At 48.4% G+C, this 16,017-nt stretch overlaps 2 protein-coding genes across 7 annotated transcripts in view; one reads left to right on the forward strand and one right to left on the reverse strand.

Moving 5' to 3' along the window:
• Positions 1–8,611, reverse strand: part of CTDP1 (CTD phosphatase subunit 1) — a 42,080-nt gene extending 33,469 nt beyond the window's left edge. For all 5 annotated transcript variants that reach the window (XM_032654446.1, XM_032654448.1, XM_032654449.1 and 2 more), the window contains exons 1-3: positions 6,816–8,611; positions 1,264–1,347; positions 516–609 (exon numbers count right to left, since the gene is read on the reverse strand). In XM_032654446.1, the coding sequence (XP_032510337.1) occupies positions 516–609; positions 1,264–1,347; positions 6,816–7,120 (483 nt within the window). In that variant the 5' untranslated portion in view covers positions 7,121–8,611. The remainder of the gene's footprint in view (positions 1–515; positions 610–1,263; positions 1,348–6,815) is intronic.
• Positions 8,611–16,017, forward strand: part of TIGD1 (tigger transposable element derived 1) — a 29,421-nt gene continuing 22,014 nt past the window's right edge. Inside the window, exon 1 of one of the 2 annotated variants that reach the window (XM_032654451.1) lies at positions 8,611–10,573. In XM_032654451.1, the coding sequence (XP_032510342.1) occupies positions 8,764–10,539 (1,776 nt within the window). In that variant the 5' untranslated portion in view covers positions 8,611–8,763 and the 3' untranslated portion in view covers positions 10,540–10,573. The remainder of the gene's footprint in view (positions 10,574–16,017) is intronic. The other variant, XR_004353158.1, reaches the window with a different exon arrangement.

Genomic DNA, 16,017 nt, shown 5'->3' on the forward strand with positions numbered 1-16,017 from the left:
CACGTCTCTGCACATGAGAGCACAGCACCGGGCCCTCACCCTCCACCCCACGTCCACGCAGCCAGCGCTGATCAGACCTGACACCTCCCCGCTCCTGCTCGGCCCCGCGCTCCCCGGGCAGGAGCCCTCGAGATGCCCTCCCCTCACCCCTGCTCACGATGGGCGCGGGCTCTCTGCTTCCCCCTCGGCTCTCTTCCCACCCGCAGCTCTCCAAGCCCAGGGTCCGGCTGCAGCACCCTGGAGAGCTCCCCCAACGCAGCCCCGCGGAGCAGTGCTGCCTGCAGGCGGGATCGCTTGGGGAAGAAGGAGGAAGGGGTGCAGCCCTCACCCGCGGGCAGGCCACATGCGCCACATAAACCACCCGTCCACCGCGGGCACACTGGGAACACAGGGACGGCAACGACAGAGCTGGTGTCTTCTCCTGTCGCTCCTGACGCTAAGAGTGGCCCACAGACGCGCTCACGGCTCTCAGGAACCGTCTTCCCAAACGCTGCCCCTGACAGGGGTACACTTACCTCGGAGCTCACCATTAGCTCGGGGACGCTGTGCACCATAGACACGGTGGCCGTGGACAGCGGCATCTGCGGCCTCCCGTTCTTACTCTGCAGCCTGCGAAGCGAGAAGGGGCTGTGAAGCGACACCTGCAGCTCATTAACTTACGCGGAAATTTTAGCTCAGGCTTTAGCTGAGGAGTCCTGTGGGCTTAGTGCTGAAATTTCCCCCACTGTCTGAAAACAGACAGGAAAACCAAGGAAAAAATGAAGTAAGAGTCACACTCACAGAGTTCCCTTTGAAAATAAAGATGGTCCCACTGAAACAGAGGCCCAGAGCGTGAAAGTACAGAACAGTCCACACTGCTCTACACGTACAAATGGGGGAAACCGCTCAACAGTGGTGGCAAACTAGCGCAGGCTGCGAGATGGGGGCCTGGAGGTTGTGAAGTGCCGGCTGCGTCCAGGGATGGCCGGTCCCAGTGGGGAAGCGCGGTGCACTCAGCGGGGATGAGAAGGCAAATCCCAACCCACCAGCTGTTTCCTACCACACCTGGGGTGGGCGGCACACATGCTTTAGTGCTTCCAGAGCTCAAAGAAATCAAACCAGAGAGGAAGCGGACTGACTCACGCTACATGCGGGCCGACAAAGGGCAGCGGAGACAGATCCTCCAACCCGAGCCCCTCAGGCGACCTGTCCCTCCACGCTCACACCCACCGCCCTCGGGCTCCAGGGGGAACGGTGTCCCACTCTCAAGCTGCCAGAACTTACTGGGTCAGGTCTTGGCCACACTCAGCGCACAGGCCCTTCATGACGACGGGGTGGCTACATCCTTCTAATTGCACCAGAACCGCCCTAGAATCGGGGGTGAAAACGGTCACAAGTTAGCAAGAACTAAAATCTCTTGCCTTATCCAACTCCTCTGGAAAGAGCATCTGAGTGGGCACAAAGGCACCTGGATTCTGGTACCAGTTCTCCCGGTGACTCTTGCATAACTTGAACTTCACATCACCCTCCAGGGGTGCCATTTCTCTGGCTATAAAATGAAGGACTTTTTCATCTACGATGAAACACCTGTGCCCCGTGCCAGTGTCGTGAGGGAGGCCCTGCTGGGCATTTGCCCACAAAGCAAAGACCCTCTCTGAGGCCCAGTGGCCTTCTGGTCGGTGCCCCACACGTGAGGGTGGACGGCTCTGCACCCCTCCCTCCTCACCCGTTTCTGTCCTAAAGGCTTTGGACTGCAAATGATTTTCATGGGCAGACAGCTGCCAAATGGGGGGCAAGACCAGGGAAGCGACACCCCTCCTCCGAGCAGGGCCTCCTTCCTCCCTGCCCTTCCGGCCCCGTTGCTCATCATGACCAGCCACTCGGTGCCCTGGGCCAGGACGGCCCCCTCCCCCAACCCCGGTGCTGGGCGGGGTGGGCACACCAGGCCCCGCCAGCCTGGCCCCTCTCCCACCCTCAACGCCGTCTCAACCTCTCCCTGAAACTGCCCCCCTCGCCCCGATCCTAGACAAACCAGAGCAGCGGACGAGGGGCTGCCCTGAGCACACGCGGCTCCTCCCTCGACCTTGCCCTTCTGGTGGCACCTGCTCCAGGTCCCGCCCGCCTCGGCCGCTGGTGATCCGGCACCCAGGGGAGCCCTGTCCTGGCTGGCCTTCTCCACGTGTGGCCCCTCAGCCCCCCACGTCCACCCAAATCCCTCCACGAGGTGCCCACGACGCCTTCACCCAGCAGCGCCTCCAGGGCTCTTCCGCCCGCGGCCTGGTCAGGGTCTCTGCTTTCCCAGCTCTCACGGCACCTCGGCCACATACGGGCCATGCCCTGGGTTCCAGGGTGAGGTCACTGCCGGGCCGCAGCTGGTCCTCCCTGCCCGGTCGGTTCTGGGGGGTGTTCACTGCTGACACGGGGCACCCACCTTCCCAGACCCCTCCCCGCCGGGACCCTTCCCAGCCGACCCTGCTCTCCTGCGCCCGAGGGGAAGAACGGGGCCCTGGAAGCATCTGCGACGGCGCGGTGGAGCCAGCAAGGGGACCGGAGGCGCTCTGCTCTGCTCAAAGGCGCGTCTCAGACAGCTGCCCACGGGCCAGTGGTGCGTGTGGGCCCTTCGGCACCTGGTGAAAAGTCTGCCGCTCACCTCCGGGGACGCGGGCGGCAGGTGTCTGAGAAACAGTAACTGGCTCATCCACCAACCCAGGAGGCTTAAATACGCTGAGGCCGCTTACACTTTAGTTACAGGCTCCGCTGACCCGCTACCTCGTGACAACGTGCAGGCCACACGAACACCAGTGACCCGAGAGCTCCCGGGCCAGGAGCGATGACCTGGGGGCTCAGCCTCCACACACCGCTCCTCTTGGTGGGCACACTGGTGGAGTGAAACTTACGGGGTACAGCAGCTCAGAAACACTCGGCCCAAATTAAAAGGAGGGGAAACAGACTTGACAGTCACCCGTCCGTATCCGCAGGGGATTGGTTCCAGGACCTCGCAGGTATCAGAATCTGAGGATGCTCAAGTCCGTTATATAAAATGGCCTAGTGGGCTTCCCTGGTGGCGTGGTGGTTGGGAGTCCGCCTGCCGACGCAGGGGTCGCGGGTTCGTGCCCCGGTCTGGGAGGATCCCACATGCCGCGGAGCGGCTGGGCCCGTGAGCCGTGGCCGCTGAGCCTGCGCGTCCGGAGCCTGTGCTCCGCAACGGGAGAGGCCACAACGGTGAGAGGCCCGCATACCGGAAAAAAAAAAAAAAAAAAAAGGCCTAGTATTTGCATATAACCTACAGGCACCCTCCTGTGTACATTAAATTACCTCTCAGTTACCTATGACACCCAACACGGTGTCAACGCTGTGTAAATAATTGCTGGTATGTGGTAAATTCAAGTTTTGCTTTTTGGAACTTTCTGAACTTCCCCCCCACCCCCCAAATGTTTCGATCTAAGCTTGGCTGAATACACAGATGCGGAACCTGTGGTATGGAGGTCGGACTGTACTTTCTGTCAATTACTAGATCACTCGGAACTGCTTTCCAGGGCCAGAGCTGAGTATCTGAGTATGACACTGTCTATCCCAACTGACTTCTGCATCAGATAACATGACGAGAGAGGGAAAGGGAATGAGATAGGAGCACGGCAGCAACGTCCTTTTCGGCACAAGTTGTTTCCTCCTCCAGCTTTGCAGACACTGCTCCAGGCCGGGTGAAACGTGTGGAGTGGGCTGTGTTCCACCCTAATCCTCCACGCGGCCAAGGGACTGATGCACTGTGAACTCTAAAACCAGTGCTTCAGCCAAGGAAACAAGCCGCAGAATGCCAGGCCAGTCACCCGTAAAGGTCAGCTTTCCTGGTTCGTCCCTTAGGAAAATCCATGGGATAATCATCAATGCAATTCCGAAACAAGTTGTTTTCCCCAAAACACACAAGTATCAAACTCTCCGGATTTTTTGGTACTCATTAGCTTTTGTGTCTGCTCCAACAGGAAGGTCAGAGAGCACAGGGTGTATCAGAAAGGGCAGTGTCAGGGAGCTGGGCCCCAGCACGCTGCTCCCTGGAGCAGTCACTGTCAGGTGTTGGGTCTGGGCAGGTCTTACAGGTTAGGAGGGCTACGGGATCTCTTCTAGGTGCTAAACCTCTGAGTACTGAAGAATATTGGAGGAAAAGAGACTATTTTGTGCACCCAGATTGTGGTTTCTAAATGCCATTCTCCATTAAAAGAAAGCAGGATTTCTTGGAGAAATGGCTGACTCCAGGGCTGGGGATGGGAGAGCAGAAGCCATCTGTGTCAGAAAACAGGACCATGCTCCGCGTTAACGGGACCTGGAAGGGCGCCCGCTTCCACATCCAGGACAGTTTGAGCATTAAGGCAAGTAATTGGAACGGACCAGAAGCCACTGAATAAAATAAGAACCCCTGAATCCACACTGAAAAATGAGTTGTTCTTACAGAGGAAAACGAAGCAAGAAATAAAGCAGAAACGATGAAATTAAGAACATCGGCACTGTAGAACCCTGATAAAAACAGCAGGTTCAGACAGGCACAGATCAAGCTGGCTGGATGTCAACTGAAGAGGCAAAGGCGCACCTACACAGCCTCCTCCCGTGCCGGTCCTTATCCATCACCACACTTGTTTCCTGATTACTTTATGCAGATATTTTCCTTTCCTTTGGAGACATCAATGAAAAAAAGCAGACAGGTGAGGGGGAAAGACATCATCAGGTACACAATTAACAGACTTACTCTCTGGCAGGCAGTGCCTTGTCAGAAAATTTTCAAATCAAAATAATTTCAATCCACATATATATTACGAAGACAGAAACCGACTCTCATTCTATCTACTTCCCCCCAGGGGGACGCTCTGGAAGAAACGCAGCCTAAGGAGAGCGCAGCGCAGAGGAAGCCCTGGCAAAGCCTCAGCAGGGGCAGTGCTGTTGCATCAAAACCTCCTGGGACCTCAGCCCCTTCCTCTGTCTCAGTCAGAATAGTTCCCATTCTCCCCGCCAGCACGAAGCACTACAAAAACGCGCAATCCCATTACAGATCACAACCGTGTCTACTGATTATTCCCACTACACCCAGAGGCAGGACTTCCACGTTCCTGCATCTGTTCACTGCCTGGGAACAACCTCTGACGTGTCAGGATGAGTCCTGAGGGCAGTGCAGATGGAGACAAGGACAACTCCAGCCAGGTGGGCCCGGCGCTGCGCTGGTGCTTTCCTCCCCCACACACCTGCCTTCCAGGAGAAATGCTACCACTCTTCACGTCCTCAAAAAGCCCCACGATGAACCACTGCAGTAAGATACCCCAAGACCTGAAACACCAAAAACACACCAAAAACAGAATTACTCACAGCTGGGAGCCTGTCACTCTATCAGCTACTTGGCTGATTGGTTACACGACCTCACTGGGTTACTCTGATCTGCAGGACCGGCTGTCCTGATCCACGCATGCACGCGAGTCTCACTAACTGCTGTGACCAGTAACTGGCCCGTCTGGGCCTTGGTGGCCTTTTCCATGCAGAGGAACAGAACCACATGGAGAAGACGTCGTTCCCTCAGGGTTTTTCTACACAGTGATACAGCAGCATCAGGGTGCACCTCCATCGTTTAGCTGGCAGGTTTACAGGCTCATTATGGACCAAGCAATGGTCAGGTAAGACCTGACTTCAAAGTAACGCTGACAGTGTACCACACACACACAGCACAGCGAGCCCCTGTCCCCTAAAGGAGGCCAGGCAGACAGCTCTGGCGGTGGATGCACTCAGTGCACAGGGGCAGGCATCTGAGCAGAAGGCTGAGGACCTGGCTCCCCACCAAAGACGAGAGGAGAGGAGAGGAGCGGAAAGGATGCAGGACGAGACTCCCAGGATCGCGAGGGGGGCCAGTTCTATCCTGGTCACCCACTGCTGTGTGGACTAGGTAGAAGATGCTCCAAAGCCAGAGGGCCAATGAGAGCCACAGGGAGAGGAGCAGGGACTGATGCCCCCCCACAACCCTCGGGGAGGGCCAGGGTGGGCAGAAAGGGAACTGAGCACCCAGGGCACTGAGGTCCCCACAGAGGAAAGCTGCACACCAGCCACTAAGCAGGAGGCAGGAATGCTCACCTGCCCCAGGTTTCTGTCCCTGACGATGAAAACCACCACACCAGTCATGTGCACACGTCTTTGTGCACAACACTGGTCAACTTAGGGAGAAGATATAAACTGACAAGTTCATACACTTTAAAAAAGAAAAAAAAAAACCTTTACTAGATTAAAACAGAGGTACGACAGCAAGAGCCTGTGGCAGGAGGGTGCACTACTACCTCTCATTCTGACCTACCTGTGCCCAGGCCGCACCCCCTTCCTGAGCTGAGATGCAGAACTGCACCAGGTTTTACAACCACGTTTCGCAAGGTTTACTAGAACCTAAAGAAGTGCACGCCTCCCAACAGCTGATACTGCGACAAGCACGGAGTACGCCTGATTAGTCCTGTACGCACTATGACCCCCTAGGTTTCCTAGTTTACAAACGTGCAGTCTTGGGGGGAGGCACCTATTACAGAAAGAGAGAAAAGAGAACACAACTGTTTTACAAAGGGTGCAATTTCGGTGACGGAGAGTTTTTAAAGAAGTCAGATGCCTCTGATTAGTAGAGTCACTAGCAGTGACTGCCGTCCTGCCTTAGAAGAGCAGGCAGCCAGGCCGCCGTGGGCTCTAACTTACAAAGTTCTCTCAGAGCGCAGCCTTCAGCTGCTGTCCCGGAGACCCCTTCCCACCCAGTGCCGGGCCAGGACCCCTTCCCGGCCCAAGCCCAGTACTCCCTCTAGACCTCAGCCCCCTCCCTCCTTCCCACTCACCCGGGGGCCACCACCTGGCCGGGCTGCGCGCACAGCTCCCGCACCACGCCAGCGCGCTCCGACCTCAGCCTGCGCTCCGTGCGCACGCAGCCCCCGGAGCCGGCGCGGGTAGGGGCGGGCCCGGTGGGTTGCGCGGAGGCGGCGGCCTCGCACACGGCCAGCACAGAGCCGATGCGTACGGCCGCGCCAGCCGCCACCCTCCACTCGAGCAGGCGCAGCGGTCCGGGGCCGGGGCAGCGCACCTCGGCCACGGCCGGCGGCTGGGCGCCCTCGGCGGGAACGCGGCCGCTGGGCGGTGCCTCCATCGCAGCTGAGTGGAGGCGCTGTGGAAAAGCGACGGTGGGCGCTCAGGGTCCGGCGCCCATCGCGGGCTACCGGGCGACCCCCGGCCCAAGCAGAGGCGGCAGCGGTGCTTCGATTCCCCCTTCGGCACCACCGGCTTCCACCAGCCACCCGTTCCGCGCCGACTTCCGGGACAGCGTGCGACGTCACGTGCCACCGCATGCGTCCGCGCAGGCGCCGAGGGCCTGGGTGTAAACACGCCCACGCGGGGCCCGAGAGGTCCTCCGCCGGCCATAGGAAATGGGCGCGTCCTAGGACCACGCTTCTGCGACTGGGCCCGGTGGGAACAGTGTTCCTTCGCCCCATCCACCCCATACGCGCCGGCATCTGGGGCTGCGGGTCGGCATGCAACGCGGAGCTGCCGGCCCAGAAGCCCCGTCAGGCGCTGAGGCTGGACATCGTGGGACTCTGAGTCCCGGCGTGCAACGCGCCCGTCTGTACCACGAATCCCTGTAAGGCGCCGTGAATCCCGGCGTGCAACGAGGGTCTCTGTCCCGCAGTCCCCGTCACCGGCTGAGGGCCGGCGTCACGAGAACTACAAGTCCCGGCATGCAACGCCCTGCTGTTCCCACAACTCTTTATGCGCTGAGGGCTGGCTGGCGTCTTAGGACTAAGAGGCCGGTGTCCCAGAAACCCAATCAGGCGCTTTTGGTCTCGGCATGCAACAGGGGCTGACGTCCCACAACTCCTCCCATCACGTGCTGAGGCCGGTCGTCCGTCGTGGAACTACGAGGCCCAGCGTGCAGCGCGCCGCTGTCCCATGAATCCCGGTCAGACGTTTGGAATCCCGACGTGCCTCGCGGGAGTCGTGGAGTGCGGTCCCAGCATGCTGTGCGTGGTCTGGGGTTGGAGCTTGGTGGGTGGCGGGATCCCCGCGTCGCCGTGGGGTGCGTGTTTTGGGGTCTTCTCGGGGTCTGGCCCTTCCCGCACTGTCGGAGCCGCCTCGCCGTCGTGCCCGCCTGGGGAGGCCAGGTGCACTGTGCGCAGGGACCGGGAGCCACTGTGGAGACAAGCCGAGCCGTCAGGGAGGAGTGGGAGTGGTCGTCGGCGGGGGCCTTCATGGTCTTTCTTGATAGGATTTCTGAAGAGCTGCACTTTCTCTGGTGGGATTTGAACATAACCACCTGTCCCAACGGCAGAGCCCCCAGGTGCATGAAGCAAAAGCTGACGTAATTTAAGGAAGGCAGACAACTCAACAGTAGTACGTGCATAATTTTGCAGCACTTTGCTTTCTTCCGCTTCACAGATACTGCGTTTTTTTACCAGTTGAAGGTTTGTGGTAACCCTACATGGAGCAAGTCTGTCGGCACCAATTCTTGCAGCAGCCTTTGCTCACTTCCTGTCTGAGTGTCACATTGTGGTAATTCAAGCAAACTTTTCCGTCGTTCCTGGTTACGCTGATCTGTGATTGATGGCCTTTGGTGTTGCTGTTGTAGTTTTGGGGTGCTGACAGCCGCACCCAGGTAAGGCAGGGAACTTAACTGATAAATGTTGTGTGCGTTCTGACTGCTCCACTGACGTGCGTTCCGTGTCAATATCTCTCCTCGGGCCTCCCTATCCCCTTAGACGCAACAGTATTGAAAATAAGCAAATTATTAACCCTACGATGGCCTCTACGTGTTCAAGTGAAAGGAAGAGTCGCACGTCTCTCACTTTAAATCAAAAGTTAGAAATGATTAAGCTTAGTGAGGAGGGCCTGTCGAAAGCTGAGATAGGCCGAAAGCTAGGCCTCTTACGCCAAACAGTTAGCCAAGTCGTGAACGCAAAGGACAAGTTCCTGAAGGAGGTTAGCAGCGCTACTCCAGTGAACACACGGATGATCAGGAAGCGAAACAGCCTCATTGCTGATATGGAGAAAGTCTTAGTGGTCTGGATAGAAGATCAGACCAGCCACAGCATCCCCTTAAGCCAAAGCCTAATCCGGAGCAAAGCCCTAACACTCTTCAACTCTATGAAAGCTGAGAGAGGTGCAGAAGCTGCAGAAGAGAAGTTTGAAGCTAGCAGGGGTTGGTTCATGAGGTTTAAAGAAAGAAGCCATCTCCATAATGTAAAAGTGCAAGGTGAAGCAGCAAGTGCTGATGTAGAAGCTGCAGTAAGTCATCCAGATCTAGCTAAGATAATTAAGGAAGGCGGCTACACTACACAACAGATTTTCAATGTTGATGAAACAGCCTTATATTGGAAGAAGATGCCATCTAGGACTTTCATAGCTAGAGAGGAGAAGTCAATGCTTGGGTTCAAAGCTTCAAAGGACAGGCTGACTCTCTTGTTAGGGGCTAATGCAGCTGGTGACTTGAAGTTGAAGCCAATGCTCATTTATCACTCCGAAAATCCTAGAGCCCTTAAAAATTATGCTAAATCTACTCTACCTGTGCTCTATAAATGGAACCACAAAGCCTGGATGACAGCACATCTGTTTACAACATGGTTTACCGAGTATTTTAAGCCCACTGTTGAGACCTACTGTTCAGAAAAAAAGATTCCTTTCAAAATATTACTGCTTATTGACAATGCACCTGGTCACCCAAGAGCTCTTATGGAGATGTACAGTGAGATTAATGTTGTTTTCATGCCTTCTAACACAACGTCCATTCTGCAGCCCATGGATCAAGGAGTAATTTCAACTTTCAAGTCGTATTATTTAAGAAACACATTTCGTAAGGCTATAACTGCCATAGATAGTGACTCTTCTGATGGATCTGGGCAAAGTAAATTGAAAACCTTCTGGAAAGGATTCACTATTCTAGATGCCATTAAGAACATTCGTGATTCATGGGAAGAGGTCCAAACATCAACATTAACAGGAGTTTGGAAGAAGTTGATACCAACCCTCATAGATGACTTTGAGGGACTCAAGACTTCAGAGGAGGAAGTAACTGCAGATGTGGTGGAAATAGCAAGAGAACTAGAATTAGAAGTGGAGCCTGAAGATGTGACTGAATTGCTGCAATCTCATGATAAAACTTTAACAGATGAGGAGTTGCTTCTTATGGATGAGCAAAGAAAGTGGTTTCTTGAGACAGAATCTCCTGGTGAAGATGCTATGAAGATTGTTGAAATGACAACAAAGGACTTAGAATATTACATAAACTTAGTTGATAAAGCAGCGGCAGGATTTGAGAGGATTGACTCCAATTTTGAACGAAGTTCTACTGTGGGTAAAATGCTTTCAAACAGCATAGCGTGCTACAGAGAAATCGTTCATGAAAGGAAGAGTCAATTGATGTGGCAAACTTCACTGCTGTCCTATTTTAAGAAATTGCCACATCAACCCCAGCCTTCAGCAGCCACTGACCTGATCAGTCAGCAGCCATCAACATCCAGGCAAGACCCTGCACCAGCAAAAAGATTACGACTCACTGAAGGCCCAGAGGACGTTTAGCATTTTTTTAGCAATAAAGTATTTTTAAGTTAAGGTATGTATGCTTATTTTTAGACATAATGCTATTGCACACTTAATGGACTACAGTATAATGTAAACATAACTTTTATTTGCATTGGGAAACCAAAAATTTGTGAGGCTTGTAATATTCACTTTACTGCAATGGTCTGGAACCAAACCTGTGATATCTCTGAGGTAGACCTGTCATGGTCTTTAGTTGGATCTCTCTCTCCCTTTGTTCTTCTCTCCCCCCATTTAAAAATTATGTAAATTATGTACATACCAAAGACTATGTAACCCTAAAATGAACATATCCGCCAATCTAAAATCTAGAACATGACCAGTATTGTTACAACTACCTATGCACTCCTCACCATCCCATCTTATTCCCTTGATTCCCCACCAGAGGTATCTGCCATCCTCAGCTTCATGTTTGACGTCTTTCTCCTTTTGTATGGTGTTTTGCTGCATTTGTATATATGTATGCACAAAGATACTGTTCAGTCACTTTTTTTTTGAGGTTTATAAAAATGCATCATGTTTTTACATCTGAATGGCTTTTTCATTCATCACTATGAATCGGAATTTTATTCATATTATTTTATCTGGATATAGTTTATATATTGAGACTTCTATATAATAGCTCATTGTGTGAATATGCCAGGATGGATTTATCTATTATCTTGTGAATGGACATTTGGATTGTTTTCACTTTTTGATATTCTGAAACTTGCTACAGTGAACATACTTCTGTGTGTTTCTTGGTGTAATGAGTTAAAATGTGAGGATATGTGCCTAAGTGTGGAATTGCTGAATCAGGATATGCAAATGTTCAGATTTATGAGATAATGCAAAAATGGTTGTCTCAGTTTATATTCTCACCACATTCTCAACAACTTGGTATTATCAGACTTCTTTATCTTTGCCAATCTAAATGAAAATCTGTGTTAAAATTAAGTTGTGGTTTTAATTTGCACTCTTCTGATAGCCTTTTGGCGTAGTATCTTTTCCTGTTTTTTAAAATTTACCTTTTTTTGTTTTCTGCAGACAAGTTTGTTCACCTTTCTACTGGGTTGTTTGTCTTTTTCTTGTTGAGTGGTGGTAGTTCCTTATGGTTTCTGAATACAGGTCCTTTACTGTTTACATGTTACTCGTATCATTTACCAATTTTTGGCTTGTCTTTTTCAAGTTCTCAAAACTTCTGTTTTGAGAACAGAAGTCCTTAATTTTAAGAATGCATTCCCTAACCTGAGGTTATAAAGATAGCTTCCTTTTTTACTCCTAAAATTTGTAAAAGTTTGCCTTTCACAGCCAAGTCTTTAAATAATAAGAACTGGATGTTTTGTATATGTTGTAAGGCAGGGATCTGATTTCTTTCCCATATGGGCAACCAATTATCCCAGCACTATATATTGAAAAGCTTACCTTGTTCTCACTGAGCTGTGGTGCCATCTCTGATACAGAGTAAGTCTCTATAAAGGTATGAGCTTATTTTGGACTTTCTATTCTGGGTTGTTCTTGTATCGTCTTCACTGCTGTAGCTTCATAATAAGGCGTGACATTTGGGAGGGCAATTGCCCCACAGTAGTTTACTTATTTAGAAGTTTCTTTAGAAGTTTTGTGGCTATTCTTGGCCTTTGTTTCATAAGTTTTTGAATTAATGTGTCAAGTTTATTGGTAAAACCTGTTAGAGTTTTGATCAGAACTATATGGAATCTATAATTCAGTTTGGGGAGAAGTGACATCTTTGTGATTTGAATCTTCCCATCCACAAACAGTATATCACTCCAGTTATTTAGGCCCCCTTTAAAATCTTCCAATAAGGTTTTATAATTTTCTGCATATAGGAGTTGCACATTTTTGGTTAGATTTATTTCTAGTTAACTTTACTTTTTGTTGTTGATACTTTTGTTGATACATGATACTTCTAAAAAATGGACATTTTCTAATTGACTGTTGGTGGTATATAAAAATGCAGTAGATTTTCGTGAACTGATCTTATACCCATTTACCTTAATAAGTTCTTTTATTTTAAATAGTATATCAGTAGATTCTTCAGAGTTTTCAATGTAGGAGTTTGTATCATTTACAAATAATTGTTTTATTACTTCCTTTCCAAGTTTTATAGCTTTATTTCTTTTCTTGTCTCAATGTGCTAGTTTATCCCTATACTGCAGTGATCAGTTATATAACAGGATCAGTTATTGTGGTATCCTTGTTTTATCCCACATTTTACGAGGAATGTTTCCAACATTTCCCCATTAGGAAAGACGTGTGATGAGTGTTTTTTGTATATTCATGATCAGGTAAAAGAAACTTCAGTCTATTCATAGTCTCTTAAAAGATTCTTATGACTATTTTAGAATATTATCAAATGTTTTCTGCATCTTTTGAGGGATCATATGGCTTTCTCTTTTGTTAAAATTATATGTGCATATATGTACAAATACACATATGCACACATAACAGATATATGAATTCTGTTTATGTAACTAAAATTATACATTCCATGTTTATGAGTGAGAGTAGTCCATATGTTTCCTCCTCTATATTATCCTTATTTAACTTGACTTCAAGGCCAGTAGGTGTCATGAGATGAGTTGGGGAGCTTTTCTTTTCTGTTTCTAGTTCTATTTCTGAAAGATTTTTTGTAAGTGTGGAATCATCTGTCTCTTGAAAGTTTGGTGTAACTAGCCTTTATAACCTTTTGGTCTTGCTGTTTCCTTGTCGGAAGTTTACCCTGATGATTCAATTTCTATCCTAGTTATAGGTCTATTCACACCTTCTATTTCATCTTGAGTCATTTCGGAAATTGCATTTTCTAGGAATTTTGTCAATTTATTTGGATTCATTCTTATTTCTAGCATCTTAAATTGGATGTTTAAAGCATTACTTTTAGCCTGTCTTCTTTTTAAGTAAAACTTCAATGCCATTTGTGTGCTATTGCATATCACTCTTGCTTCATCTCACTAGTCTGGATATATAGTTTTTCATTTCAGTCATTCAATTATTCATTTATATCCATTATGATCTTTTTATTTGACAGATGGGTTATTTAGAAGTATATTTGAAAATGTCCAAAGCATGGGAATTTTTCTCCATCTTTTTATTGTTGACTTCTAAGTTAATTGCATTATGGTTAGATAACATAATCTGAATGATGCTACTTCTTTGAAATTTAATGCAGTTAACATAATTCCGGTATATGGTTAATATGTACTTCAAAAGAATGTGTCATCTTTCCTTATTGAATCAGGAGTCTATATCTACTCAATAAGTTAAGCTTGTTGAATGTGTTATTAAAATTTCCCATGTTTTCTTCCTGATTGACCAAGCGATGATTCAGAGATACATGTTGAAACCTCTCACTATGTTAGTGGATTTACCAAATTCTCTCTGTAGTTTTACTACTTTTTTGTGTGTACACACACAATTGTACGCATACATACACAAATGGGTTGGGGGCAGAGGTTGTTATTAAGGCATACATGTTAAAAGTTTTTATATCCTTGAGGAATTGAAACTTTTTGTTATGTAGAGCCCTCTGTATCCTGAATAATGCTTATCTATTAAAATGTTTTTTGCTTGAAATAATATGACTGTTTTAACTTTTTTTTAAATAAATGCTTGCCTGGTATATACTTCACTTTTACTTTTAGAGTTTTTACACCTTAAGTTTAGGTATTCTCCTATAAATGGCATCTAGCTAGACTTTTATAATTCATTCTGACAATCTCCACCTTTTAGTTGGAAAGTCCAGTACATTTATATTTAACCTTCCAATTTTTCTTTGGATATCTTTTCTCCCTCATCATCATTTTTCCCTTTGGGGATATATTGAGATCTGGTTTTCTGTTTATTTTCTTATATTTTTTTCTTACTCCATTTTTTTTTTTATTTTGGCGATCACCATTGAAGTTTTACCTTTGTGTATTGTGATTTATAGGAGAAATATATATTTGGTCTTCATCCACAGTGCCTGGATCACATCTCCCAGAACCCTTGGAATTTCCTGAGTGATAAGAACAGTGGGATAATTTTTGCTCTCTTCTCCTTAGTTCCTGAAAACACTTCCAGTAGGGCCCCACCTAAGGGTAGGGGCTGGTTGCCAGGAGAACCAACCAAATGATTAGAGGGTTAGAATTTTCACCCCATCCCCATCTCCACCCTGAACTCCAGGGAGGAGAGATGGGCTGCAGGTTGAATCAACTGCCAATGGCCAATGAGTTAATCAATTGTGCCTAAGTAACGAAGCTTCCATAAAAGCCCGAAAGGACAGAATTTGGAGAGATTCCCAGTTGGTGGACATGTGGGGACCTGGCAGAGTCGTGCGCCTGGAGGGAGCATGGAAGGTTCACGCCCCTCCCATACACCTTGCCCTGTGTATCTCTCCCATCTGGATGTTCATCTGTATCCTTTCTCCATAGCCTTCTGTAACAAACTGGTAATCCAGTAAGAAAATGGGTTTTCCTGAGTGCTGTGAACTGTTCGAGCAAATTAATCCAACCTGAGGGGTGGGGGGGTTGTGGGAACCTCTGATTCATAGCCAGTTGATCAGAAGTACAAGTAACAACTGGACTTGTGATTGGCATCCTGAGTTGGAGGGAGTCATTGGGATCTCGAATTTGTAACCGGTGGGTCAGGAGCATGAAACCTGGGCTTTTGACTGGAGTCTGAAGTGGAGGGCTGTCTTGTGGGACTGAACCTTAACCTGTAGAATCTGATTCTATCTCCAGGGAGACAGTATCAGGATTGATTTCAAATTCTTGGACATCCTGCTGGCATCTGAGAATTTCTTGTTGGTGTGGGGAAGCCTACACACACACACACACACACACACACACACACACACACACACACACACACACACGTATTGGAATTGGAAGCCAAAAGAACCTTGTATTCCTAACTTAATAAATTTAAAGTGAATATTCCAGTTTCCTTCCAAACAATATATAGATCTTAAAACACTATACCTCTGTTCTTCTCCAGACTTATACACTATAATTGTCTAATATTTCAGTTCTACCTTTTTACAATTCCCAAATTAGACATTATTTTCTAGACAATGTTTTGCTTTAACATATATTTACCAATTTATTTCTCATCATTTTTTCCTTAACATTTCATATCCTCCTTTTTTTTTTTGGTAACAATTTATTATGAAAGAGATACATTCCAATGAAAATAAACAGGTTCTACTAAAATGATGGGTACCTAAAATATTTGTATAATATATAATCTACATATGACATGTACATGTCATACACATTTGTATATACTGTGTTGTAAATAAGTCACATCTTACCTCTGGGATTAGGGCTCACCTTGGAATATATTCTTTAGAATTCCTTTAGTAAAGTTCTGTTGGAGTTAAACTCTCAGTTTCTGTTTATCTGAGAATGTTGTATTTTGCTCTCACTGTGGAAAGGTAATTTTGGTAGACAAACAGCTATAGAGTGACAGTGGCTCTTTTCA

The sequence above is a fragment of the Phocoena sinus genome, chromosome 14, assembly GCF_008692025.1.
Source record: "Phocoena sinus isolate mPhoSin1 chromosome 14, mPhoSin1.pri, whole genome shotgun sequence".
NCBI lineage: Eukaryota > Metazoa > Chordata > Mammalia > Artiodactyla > Phocoenidae > Phocoena > Phocoena sinus.